Genomic DNA, 13,278 nt, shown 5'->3' on the forward strand with positions numbered 1-13,278 from the left:
CTGCAGCTTCTTCGGATTAGGCTCTGTTTTTCATTCTTTGCATCCCCATCATGACTGGAGACTCTAAATGCAGCTGCAATACCTAAAAATACATAAATGCCTTTTTTGCATGAGGCACTTTATTACAGAGATGTCAGCCTGTGCCCCTTGGATGAAAAAACGCTGATATTTAGACTTTTCACCCTACCTTGAGACAAAACCAATGCTGAAATATTCAGAGTTTTTCATAAAAGGCAAATTCCATTTTTCAATCAGCTCTACAGAGACGCATTAGAACACACAGGCCATCGCCTTCCACATGCAAGAGTATTCCAAATACCACATTATTCAGTGACTTTTCCAGACTGGTTAGACTTCCACGACCTGTTTTTGTTAGTTTCCCGCTGCTGCAAATGTGATTATTTGATTTCTCTCGACTGAAACGCACAGAGACACATTCACAGGATATAAACCCATGTTCTTTATCCAAGAAAGAAAAAGAACAGTGACGTGAAAGAATTCTTGCGAGAAGTTTTCCGGTGTAAAGTGAAATATCTCTTCTGTGCGACATGGAGCACATGTATCTCCAAAAATATCCCTCACTAAAATAAAACAGGGGTCTGGAATTCACTGAAACTGCTTTCTTCCTCTACGCCAAAGCCCTCCATTCCAGTGATGCTGTATTAAACCTGAGAGGCCTGTATATAAAAAGAATATCATATATGACATATTACACACTGTATATATATATATAAAATTTTTAATTATATTCCAACAACTTCAAGTTTCTGTCGCTTTTTCATTTCATTAAACACTAAGTAATGTCCCAAAGTGCTGCAACTGTACGTATCTGCCAAGTTTGCATGCTCCATCTTCTCTTCAACACATATTATTTTATAATACACTTTGGAATGTACAGGCAAAGCAGATGATAGCTCAGTATGAATTTATTAATTACAAAAGCAATTCCATTGTTAACAATGCAACAAATCTCAAGACACCTGTAGAAAACTTCGTGTTTATTACTCCAGAAATAGCTAACAGAAATCTTAAAAGAGATTTTTCAGGAGAAAAACACGCATTTTAGAATTATACCTTATTTTAAAGTATCACAGACGTTGAGGGGCTCTTATGAGCTCCTTCAACCAGAAGGGCCATGGAATTTCACTATAGTGCCTGCATTAAGCCCTTAACCTCCAGCTGATCTAGACCATCAAGCCTGTAACCCCATGTTTTTTTTTAAATAGATGACTGAAATAAGAAAATATGATAGTAACTCAGATGTTTTTGTGAGAGTACTTGAGAAAGATTTTTCCAAAGGAACCGTCTAGGTCAGTCCACAGGGTGATCTAAAGAGGGGAGCCTCGTATCTAAACCCTTACTTACAGTTTTCTTAATCTGCCTTTTGCTTAATTTTCCAAGGGTGATGTGAGTCAGGGAAGCTGATTGAATTTACCTTTAGGGCAAGAATCTGTGGACATGGGACAAGGTCTGAGTGTGTTCCTAGCGAGACACGGAACTCTAACGGGTTCAGTGGCTCTGAGTTCACACACTTCAGTTTCCCTTAGTGGAAAAGAAAGCAGTAGAAGCAAGTTGTCGCTCTCTTTATTGTTCTACACCTCTTAGCACAGACGGACAGTCCGGCCGAGGGAGGTAATTGCCTTGCCTTGCTCGCACCCCGAGATCCGTGTGAGGATTTGGGCGATGAATGATAATAAAGATCTATTAGAAAGCGTCCAAAAGAGGGCTGCGAAAATGGGGAAGGGCCCAGAGGGTGAGGCTTTAGTTAGAAAAAAAACCCAAAGCCAAAAAAAACCCCAAACAAACAAAACAAACAAACAAAAACCCAAACAAATCAAAAAACCCCGAACTCAACATTTACTCGCGCCCGGATTGACGTCCCGCTCAGCCAATGGGACCGCAAGCACCGCCCCCCGCGCTCTCTCCGATTGGCCGGCGCGGAGGGGGCGGGGCGTCGCTCGAAGCGTGGCGCGCCAAGGCCGGGCCATGGCGGCCGTGCTGGGCCGGGTGGCGGAGCTGCCCGCGCTGCTCGCCCTGTGCCGCTCGCCCTTGGTGCGGCGCTGGGACCCCGCGGCGCCGGGCAGGGCCCTCGAGTGGGGCCGCTACTTCCAGCACCTCCACGGCCGCTGCCGTGCGCGGCCGCGGCTCCGAGAGGCCCTCGGGCGGCGGCTGCGCCGGGCCCAGCCGCGCCCGCCCGCGCTCGGCTTCTCCGCCCTGGGCCGCTGCCCGGAGCTGCTGGGGCTGGCGCTGCTGGAGAACCGCGCTCTGCCGCCCGCCGCCTGCCGCCGCCTGCTCCGCTGTCTACTGCTGCCTGCGAGCGGGGCTGAGCCCCCCGGGCTGGCGCTGCTCGCCCGCCGCAAGGCCGCGGCCCGCCTGCTGGAGCCGCCGCGCCGCCCCGGGGACACCGAGCCGCGGGTGCGGGCGGAGGCGCAGCTGCTGCTGGGCCGGCTGCGGGAGGAGGAGGAGGAGCAGGAGGAGGAGCAGGAGCGGGCGCGGTGGCTGTGCGGGGTCCTGGAGCGGCTCCCCCCGCCCCGCGCCTTCGCCGTGGTGGCGGCGGCGCTGGCCCTGCTCGGGGCCGGGGATGGGGAGCAGGATGGGAGCGGCCCGGATGGAGATGGGTTCTGTGCCGGGCTGCTGCTTTCCTGGCTGCTGGGGAACCTGGAGCGGTTCTCTGCCTTCTGCCTTTGCCTCCCGGGTTCCCTTCTTGCTTCCCTAGCTGGTCATTATCCCCAGTTGAGCAGAGCTTATTTGGACCTCCTATCCGGCTGGGGAAGCCACTTGCACTATGACCCCTTGCAGGGGCGGTGGGTTAAAAGTTGCCTTGAGAAAGCTGAATTGTCCTGGGAGGAGCTGAGGGAGCGCTTCAGTTGCCTCTGTCGGGGATCTGCACTGCTCAGGGAACAGACCCAAGCCGCTCTGAAACTCCTGAAGACACGAGATGGAGATTTCGAAGTCCGTGGCCTAAGTGTGTGGACTGACTTGCTGATGGAAGTAGAGGAATGAAGTAGGGTCCTAATGCGTGAGCACGAAAGCAACATGAAAACATATAGAGTCAAGCAAATCTGGTTAACCCTATTTGGTATGAGAGGCAACACAACTATACCTCACTTTGAAAACCAGCATGTGACTGCTGATCACACTGATTCTGACTGCATTTGAAGTCTTTCAAGGAGGCCTGATCCTTGTAGTTGCACTGTCACGTCTGGTCACCACAGGAAACACTGCCCTTCTCAGTACTTGCTGTTTAACTGCCTAATAAAATGAAGAAAACAATTCCTGTTTCGAGTGTGGAGTAGTTTTCTATTTAGGAAATGTTATGGCTCAGGTGTGGTCATGGTAGGCATTTCTCTAAATTTTGGAGACTGACTGAAAGCTGTAAGGGAGGGTGGAGTTTCAAATGTGAAACCTTCAGATTCAGGGTTCATTTAGTAGTGGTTGCCTTCTTTGGGCCGTCTGCTCTGGTGGCCTCTCATGATTTTATAGCTCCTGCACATGACTTAGCCCCTGGGTCCAAGTGAAGAAAGTGAGAGGCAGCCAACTGGAAAGCTTCTTGAAAAGTTCTAAAATTAGAGGGTTTTATTAGTTGCTGTGTTATTTGACAATATGCAAGTATTTCCTAAGAAAATGGCAGTAAAATGTAGGATGTTCTGTATGGTTTTCTTCCCTTTCCCATAATCTGTTAAATGACTCATTATTTTGTGAAGCAGAAAACTGAGTGAACAACAGACTTTTGTATTATATGTGTATATAATATGTATTTTATGTGTATGTAATGTTTATTTTATATGTCTCTAAAACATTATCTATAAATAAAATATATAATATATATTATTATACTATATCTTATGTATAGTATAATATTTCTCCTCCTTTGTTATTTACTTTGTATCAGTTTCAGTGAAGAAAACTTGGAACAGGGTAGTTTGTGTCTTTTCACTGTCATTTGAAAGGAGTATTGTAATGCAGAGGAAACATGTTCATGTATATTTAGTTCTCTAAGGTAGTATTACCAAAAGTGAGCAATGTAAAGAAAGAATAGATAAGGAAGATGAGGAAAATATGTGGAACTGCTGCAGAAAGATGTATTCATTAATCTTTTGTGTGGAGGACCTGCCAGTGTTCCTGTAGCTCACAATCTTACAGTTTCAAGATCAATTTGAGACACCTCTTTTGTTGCAAAAGCCCCTTAGGAAGGGTTAGAAGGTTCTTCACTTCTGCTTATAAGCTTAAGAAAAAACAAAATATTAAAATATATTAACTGGATTGAAGCTAATTAGAGTAATTGTCTGAATTATGACATGAAATGGCAGACATTTCTGTGGAACAGAACGAGAATGGGAAGGATCTCATTTTGAAAAGGTTCTCATTTTGAAATGAAAACAATTAGTGCAAGGGCACGAGTATTGTTTATCTGAAAAGAAATTAAGCTTATTTGAACTCGTGTGGAAGTAAAGACACACAAAAAGTTCTTATTCTTTACCTAAGGGTAGCACACTTTATATATTTAGAAGGACATGCCACTAACCTATAAAAAATGCCTGTTTTCTTTGGATTCCTTGCTATGTCATGTCAGCGAGACAACGAAGTTATGGAGATCTGCAGATGAACATACTCTAAAAGCTGCAGCTGTGGCAGTTGTTTAGCTCTGCCTTAGCCCCTTCTAGAACTTGTGGTCAGTCTTAAAAGACACTAGTATGTCAGAGGACCTCCAGGCTGAGTCAGTATTTCTGTGGTATTGAAAAGAATATCGAATCTGTCTGAAAATCTGTCTGAAATCTGTCAGTGCTTAAAACCGCTTCGAAGTGTCAAGCACGAAGTTTGAATTTATGTTGTCTAGCCACAGTTCCCTGTGTTATGTAGTTTTGGCACTTGGTGTGGAAACTCTGCACTTGAGCTTGCTTTTAACGCTTTTAACAGGCATAAGGTTGTTGGGGTTTTTTTTTTGTCTGTTAGAATAGTTTTTGCTATCAGAGGTTCCTGAGGAACGATACAGCCAAAGATACTAGTCGAAGTCGTTCCGTCCTCCCCAGAGGGGCGATTATCAAATATTGCAGTGACCTTGCAAATGTTAGAGTAACAAACCAAACCTGGTCAGTGCTCCTCCTTCTGCGCGGAGATCTAATGGGAAAAGTTGGGTAGAAGCTGTTTGCAATCCCTTCTTAGTAAGGGATAATCTATCTCAACTATTAAAACTTGCTATTCCCAGGTATCTGAGTCTCTGGGACAAATTTCAAGGAGAGTTAAGACTTGGTTTTGCTTGTCAGGGTACATATTTTCTAATTATACTCAGAATGTTCACTGTGAATTAAGTCTCTTAGCAGCTTTTAACTTTTCTAGAATAAATCAGATGCTCGTAGGCAGTTTCTTGCAGTATCTGAAGTCTTGCTTTTTAAAAAGCCTTCTGTTACAAAATTCAGTTCACGAAGACAGATGTGTCATTACACCTTTTATTTGCTAAGTGCAACTACAGGATCCACTGCAATAGCCACGAAGTGTGACTAAGAATGTAAAGAAATAATAATGGGATAGGCAGGCAAGGGACAGGCCAGTATAGACCATATATACTTGATTTCCAATTCTGTCCTCCTTATAGGAAACCTGGGTAGTTAAAGGTAGTTTAACCTCAGTGAGACAAAAGCACCTGGTTATAGCAATTTCACAGAAGTGTTCAAATACATTATAAAGAGGTGCCAGATCCTTGATTGCCAAATTCCAAAATCCATATGGCGTTTATTGACTAAATGTGCCGGGCCACATCCCCTATTATTTCAGCATGCTTGTTGAATTCACCAGGTAGCTGTGTGAATGAAAATTAAATTCTTTCTTTTTCTTTTTTTTTTTTTTTTTTTGGAACTCCATTTTTAATAAAAGTGTAAACAGGAAAGGGAAAAGTGTGATGTCTGTAACCTCCTCCCTCTCCCTGAGCTGCTGGATTTTGCGGCTCGTATTTGCGTGCTGAGGTTTGCAGCCCAAATTTGCAAATTCTTGACAATCTCAACTAGCAAGACATTATAAATGACATACCCCCTTCATTCTGTTTATTTATTTATGTATTTATTTTGGTTTTTACTAACAAAGAGAAACAGATCTCTGCTATTTATTAAATGATGGTTGAAGAAACTCCCATACTTGTGTTTCAGAAGATTGGTAAGGATTGGGGAGTGCATCAAGAGGACGCCCAGGTATGAGCTAAGACAGATACATTTTGCTACTATTGATGTTTGATTTTTTTTTGTTTTCTTCAAGTAAGGCAAAACAATTTACCTCTTGTCAAATGAAATTGTAACTCCATGAGTGACATACTAAGAGATGCCTTTTATTTTTTTTTTCTTGTGAAGTGTTTGATACCTTGTAATAACCCTACTGAGCAGAATCCAGAAGAAAGCAAATTATATGTTCTAGTAGTCTGCAGTATGTATGCAGATACTAGAATAAAGATAAATGGTGTAGAATAAATCATTCATTTAGGGAAAAAAATATTAGCAGATTGGTACCATTCAGATGAATATATGAGCCTTATGGTGACCGAAAGAACACGTTTCAGAATGTCCAATCGAAATCTCAAGTCCAACAATGCGTTGACATGATTTTGGTTTTTTGTACACAGAGTTTCTTTCACCCACGCCCCTCCCAAATAGGTGAATAAGGTTCTAATGTTCTAGTTCTTCAGTGACAGTGAAGGGTGATTTTTTTTGTTGTTGTTGTGTGCAGGAGAATATTTATTGTTTCACGGAGGCAGACTAAATATTTTGATCATGTGGCAGTAACATTTTCAGATCCTTTTTAATTAGAAAGCTAAGTTAAAGTCGCATGGCTAATTTTAGCTCTGCTTTTTCATGAAGAAAAAAAAAAAAAAAGGAAGATTTAAAGCTGAATTCTACTCCTTGTGAACAGTTTGGTGAATGACCCGTTGCAGCAAAGGCCCCACATCATTGCCATTCAGAACACAGCAAAGAGCAGTAGCAGGGGCATCATAAACTTGAGAAGCTTGTTTGGTTTGATGGGCAGAGTTACAGAAAAAAAAGAAATAAAATTCAAGTGGGAAATGGTGAGGAGAAAAGGGAGAAAGCTGCTCCCTGTTGAAAACCCTTGAGAACAGGTAGATTTGCTATTGCTGGGGACAGCGTCAGTGCTGGGAATGTTGTGATTAAAAAAAAAAAAAAATATCAGAGTTTTGATGGTGTCTGATCTTCTAAAGTGCTCAGCCTCTGTGTGCCCAAATGACCACACTGATCAATGGTTTAACATGCAAGAGTGTTAAGGCAGTGAATGAGAATCGTAGCTGTGTGTGCAGGGTAGGAAACTGCTTGTTTAATAGGGGATGGTCCCACTGAGGTGAGAGCAACAGAACAGCATCGTATCTGCCCTGGTGTAAAACAGATTTGAATAATCGAAAGTATGGTCTGGAAAAGTATCTTTTTATCAGGTAATAATCAGTATAAATCCTTCTCACAAACTGTTTGCTCTCAGTATTCTGTCTGTCTCATGAGGAATTGAATGTTCTTTCGACCAAACACATCATTCTTTATTAATCAATTATGTACCTGTGCTGAATTTCAGATTAAGAGATGATAGGCAACCTGGAAACAATTACATGTTTGTTCTATCCTACCTTTTTAAAAAAAAATCTCAGAGAAAAAAAAAAAAAAGCTCTGTAACAATGAACTAGACGAGATACAAACACATAGTTGTTAAGCTGGTAAAAGTAGATACTTCTTCCACATTGAACTCATTCATGTGCCAACACCCCTTGAATTTCTTGTGTGTGAGTGCCTTGAAGTTACTGATAACATTTTACATATTTAACGAGATGCTAATAGATTTTCATTGCATCAGTCCTTTCACATCTAGAGGTCTTCGTCCCTAAATCTTTAGAGTGGTTGGGATTTTTGTTTACAGCTAGTGCTTTGATTCATCTCAGACACCACAGAGGGTGGCAGCAGAGCCTCTCTGCACAGATATGCTTGGACTTCTGGTCCAAGGGGAGAATCCGAGCTCTTGGATCATTCCTAGAGGCACAAGAGATGCAGGTTGTAAACACCCACTGTTGTACTACTCACTCAGAAGTTTCTGATTGAAAAATCCCATTGAAAGGCTGTTTTGTCCTTGCAATTCTAATTTTACCAGTTCTTTAATGTAATGTAGGATCAGGTAATGTAAACTGTATCCCCCTAGCTGTCTCTATCCACAGACCCATTTTATTAATAATATTAGGTATGCAGCTCTTAAATTCCTTTTCCATTACATGGTAAATTCCATAGTATTATGTGATCGATTTACTGTAACACTTAACTAGTACATTTTACCAGAAATGATAGCAGTATGCACTGAACAGAAAATACAGCAATCAAGTTCTGTATTTTGTCTTAAACTGCACCTTCCTATTGTATTTCTCCCTTTGAGAAAATAAGTCCAGGATGAATGCTCAGACCTGGGCTATTCATAGTGTGTAGCTCACAAGGAGATTAATCCCAGGATTTGATAAAGCGTTATTTAGGTTTTTGGCAATCGTCACAGGTTTTAAATCCCACCACAAAGATTCAGTTTGAATGTTTTCCTAAGGATAATTTCCGGGAACATGGAAAGTCAGCAATGGAAGAAAGTTATTATGTGCTTTCTATCATATATAATAAATATTACACCCATAAAAATAGCCAACAATGCAAGACTAATTATTATATGATCCAATTATCAGTTAAATGCATAGATAAATACTTGTTTGTAATGCTGAACTACTGGGAAACATTATGTGCATTTATTTGTTTTGGTGTCATAGGAGGAGATAATGAATCCTCTTTGAAGACCAGGAGGCTGAAATGTGAATGCAACCCCTATTTCCAATATCTATAGGCAGTGAGGTCATTAATATTTTCTTATTAATGTAAATGAGCTAGGTAAGAACAATTGATTTCTTCTAGGAATTAATTGGACATGATCAATCCCTAAAGCAAGTGTGACAACAAGGTCATCCATCAGCTGCTTAATGTTGCAATAGCCTAGGCTTGCCCTTTCAGCTGGAGAAGAGGCTTTTAAATCATTATGCCGTTGACAAAAAATTTTGTGTACTGTTGTCTCTCATGGCCTCATCATTCTTAATGCTGAGGTGAAAGTTGCTGAGTTCAGGTATTTTCTAATTTGCCTTGTTCAAGCTTTAGTTTCTTTTACCGGGTAAAAATATAAAGTCTATATACATATGAAACCAAGAGTCTCATCAGCTATGCAGGGATCTTTAGGTACTGGAAATGATAAGCAAGCAAATGTTATAATTTATTTTCTGTTTAGTTCTTTTACTCAATCTTGAGTAAGATGATATTTTTTTGTTTGATTATACCTGTGAAATAATCTGACCCACCATTTGTTTATTTGCTTCAAATTAGTTTGAGCCCTGAATTCATCTCAAATTTGCCAAAGTATTTTGCTTTTTTTTTTGTTTAGAGGCTTGCTTTCCCCCAAATGCAGTGAAAGCACCTTTCCTTTTATTCCTTATAAATGTGCGAAAAAAGGAGGTGATATGCACCAAGGGAACACCAGGATGACCATAGTGCACAAAATAAACTCTATAATGTGAAATTAGAATTTCATACCACTTCTGAAGTAGTCAAGTAAGTATTTTCCCTATTTTTAAATCAGCCAAAATCCAATGAGGAGACAAAACCCCCCACACTTTTAAATGGTGTGCCAAATTGTCATTTAACCCAAAAAGCAGAGGTAAGACCCAGCAGCAGGAACTGAAATCTTGAAAAGCTTGAAAAAAAAAACCAGTTTTCTCTAATGGTAAGACTATCAAGGTAATGGAATAATTTATCAACACATTTTGTGATTTTCATTGCTTGCTTGCCATCCTTTGGCATGCTCCTAAAATGTGCTCTTTTTATTTCAAGGAGAAGTTTCTTGGCTAAAAGCGGGACCAAGCATAGGGCCTGGCAGGGAAAAAGGAAGGAAGAGAAAGAAAGGGCTTTGCCACCATGAAATTCTGCATCTTGCTGTTCTCACAGCTCGTGATTCTTATCTTCTGTGAGCAGAGAGAGAGAGTGGAAAGCGGGAGCACAGTGCTCATGGTGACAAAAACTGCAGCTGTAACGCCGTGATGTAATCATTGTTTGAGACTGTTGGAGTCCATCCAGGAGAAGTAAGAAAAGTTTTATCTGAATCAGGCTTAATACTGTGTTAATCACCTTTGAAAGTTGTTGGATTTGTGGCACTGTCTGTAACTGGGCAAGAAAGGGCATGAATTTTGGTGTGAAATGCAGAGAACAATACTGCCACCAAAGCTGAACTTTTTTTTGGAAGACCCTACAAATGTGTAGGGCCATCCATTCCCATGAAAGAAATTTATAGAGTAAAAAAATAAAGTAATTGTTTCTTTTAAGCAACTGAGGATTGATTCCTAAGGTGTTAACTCCAGTGACATAAAATTCGCATCTTTGCACCTTCCGTATGTGTCAAGTTTTCTAAGATTTTCTCTTTGTCCTCTAACTTTCTATATATTTCACGATTTTTATGCCTTTTCAATCTGAGAAGGGGGGAAATGACATAAATAATCCCTGTCTGTGTTCAGTAATGTCAAAAACGTGTTGCTGAGGCTGCCAGTTCAAGACTGCTGGAAATGTGAAATAAATTGCAAGGGACTAAGAGGAACAATTTACAGAAGGTGCGTTATCCAAACATGGGCACACACACACTCCACTGGTCACTGGACATCTGGAATTGAATCTGGAATTACTACAGCAGCTCCCAGGTAATGGTGAGCATGCACTCACCACTAATTACAGTAGGAAAACACTGCACCCTGTACACGGCACTGACAAATTGCTCCCGGTGGTATCTAAGCTATTTCACTGTTGTCATTGCAGCCTCTAGCAAAGTCAGGATATTTGAAGAGGGTGGTGTCTGCAACCTATTAAAGATATTATATCCCTATTTATAGTCCAGTTCCACGAATAGAAAATTCCACCAGAAAATGTTTAGTATAGAAATTTTGGAATATGGAGCTTTTAAAGGCAGTTATGTTTAGTTTACGGGCCAGGTATTTAGGAAAAAAAGCAATTAAAGCCACCTTGCTCGTTAACCTTTCAGTTCCTCGTAGAGCACTTTAAGCACAAGAAAGTGATTGCACTTTGATTTGTTCTGCTTCAGTGAACTGGCCCTCTTCTCTGGCTAAGTGTGCATTGTATTAGAGCGCAGTCTCTAAACACTTGCATGTGGTTTTTGTTTCACCACAATTTAACTGATGTGCTGATCTAAACTCTTTGAGCCCGTGGAATCCAAGTGCCTTTTGCCATGTAGGCTTGTTCAGTCGTTTTTACACTTTGCAAAACTGTGATACCAGAAATACACTGCATGGTTATTGCTGGTTTGCAGTGACTGAGGAGACTCAACAAATTATAAGCAATGTCAAATCAAGGCAGTGATTTGCAGAATGCATAGTTTGATTTCTGCACTAGAAATTGGAAGAAATGACAGTGTGAATATTGTTCATCTATCACTGAGTACATTGAACACAAGTCAACAAAAGCCTTACTCTATTTAGAAGACATCTGAGGTGGGGAAAAAAAACAACCTGCATCCCATGCAGTTGGTTATCTGAACTAGAAGTCATTATTTTAAAACAATGTATGGGTTAGCAAAAGAGAAGTCTTTAAAAGACTTCAGGTTCTCAGAAACTGATTAGAATGAGTGTATGTTGGTGGAGGTGGTGCTCTTATGTTAATCCCTTCATTTTCTTCCAACAGCAATTAGGAAATAACAGATACAAAACCACATAATAGGTAAAAGGAAGGGGGTTTTTTGTGGGTTTTTTTTCGTTTGTTTGGTTGGGTTGTTTTTTTGTTTTTGTTTTGTTTTTTTTTTTTGCTGTCTTCTTGTTACAGAAAATAACTCATGTGTTGGATGAAGTTTTTCCTCCTTCAGCCTTTCATGAAGGTACATCCAAATAAACCTAAAACGCAGAACTTCTTAAAATGCAAAGGTTTTTCATCATCCTAGCAGCCTATGACATGCAGTCATAACACACTTGATGAATCCTTGTCACCACAAAAGCTTCAGGCCTGGTGGCATTTCGCTCTTTATGCTGAAGATCACGACTTCAGTGTTTACACGTGTGCATGAGGTGAAAAGTTCAGCCACTGATCAAGGTCCAGAAGTAACCTATTGGAAAAAAAGGTTAGACAAGACCTTTTGTTTTAATTTCTCTTTGTATTTAGCTTCATATTTTTTTCGTGTGAATTGTCACCACAAAGGTGGGAAATGCTGATTCTTTTGGTCCCCCCCTTTGAGCCTGTTGCATTCACATGGCGTAAGTAAAATAGTTTGGTCCAACTGAAGTTGAGAGAGGAGAGTTCATGATGATATAATGGTAAAAATAGGAATTGCCATGCTGTCTGTATTATTTTTAATATTTTTAAAACACTGCCAAACGTGTTTTTGGATAGTGAAATTCTTGATTTAAATGTGAAATATTTAGGTTTATCAAATGAAATATTTAAGGTTATCATACACATATTTGTATCTTTTATTTGAGTTAAGTTGTAAAGAAAGTAAATAAGGGTGGTGTCAGTCTGTTGAGTGAAGTACAGAGAAATGAAGTTGTGCAGAGTGATAACAGGGAGATTGTGGCAGTTGGCCACTTGATGCAGCTACTTATATTCCTGGGTCTCATTGCAAATCTGTCCCTGCTTATTTAGGAGACTAAGATGTTTTGAGTGTTCCCCAGCAGTTCAAAGGCCACTTTTAAGAAAAAACACATTCGATGTTACCAGCAAAATCGCCCGTCATGTGCCCTGTTGCAGACTTCATCCAGGTGACTTTCTTATTGCTTTGGCACTTGTGTGGTAAAAAGTAATTAAGTTCCTATGAAGCAAATGGAAAATGGTGGCTTTCCCAGCACAATGAAACGCTGAAATCTGAAAGAATGATGAAGCCTTTAGAATTAGTGGCACATTACTGGAGTGAACTGAGAGACTGACCTGCCCTGGAGGAACAAGGGAAAAGCAATAACGTTCGTGTCCCATCTGTCAGGAAGGTGCAGGAGACATTTCTTGTTACATAATGGCTGTCCCATTCACTGAAATATTGTGGGGATTAGAAAATACCTTGCATAATTTATGTACACCATCCCTGTTCTGGAGCCATGCATTACCCTTCCCACAGACAGATTACGCTGACATTCTGGGCCCTGTGCATGGTTTCTGCGGGTAACGTAATACTTTCAAATTATATCTGCTGCGAGCCAATAAAATTAGTATGGGGTACTTATGCAACAGCCTCATAACAGCTAAA

At 40.8% G+C, this 13,278-nt stretch overlaps 1 protein-coding gene across 1 annotated transcript; it reads left to right on the top strand.

The window, feature by feature from the left end:
• Positions 1-1,977: 1,977 nt before the first annotated feature.
• FANCF (FA complementation group F) lies at positions 1,978-3,270 on the top strand. The gene has a single exon (XM_027902080.1). The coding sequence runs from the start codon at positions 1,987-1,989 to the stop codon at positions 3,001-3,003; it is 1,017 nt and encodes a 338-aa protein (XP_027757881.1). The 5' UTR covers positions 1,978-1,986; the 3' UTR covers positions 3,004-3,270.
• The last annotated feature ends 10,008 nt before the right edge of the window (positions 3,271-13,278 follow it).

This window comes from Empidonax traillii, unplaced genomic scaffold, assembly GCF_003031625.1.
Source record: "Empidonax traillii isolate 1590-97213 ecotype Southwest subspecies unplaced genomic scaffold, ASM303162v1 scaffold836:size348770, whole genome shotgun sequence".
Taxonomy (NCBI): Eukaryota; Metazoa; Chordata; class Aves; order Passeriformes; family Tyrannidae; genus Empidonax; species Empidonax traillii.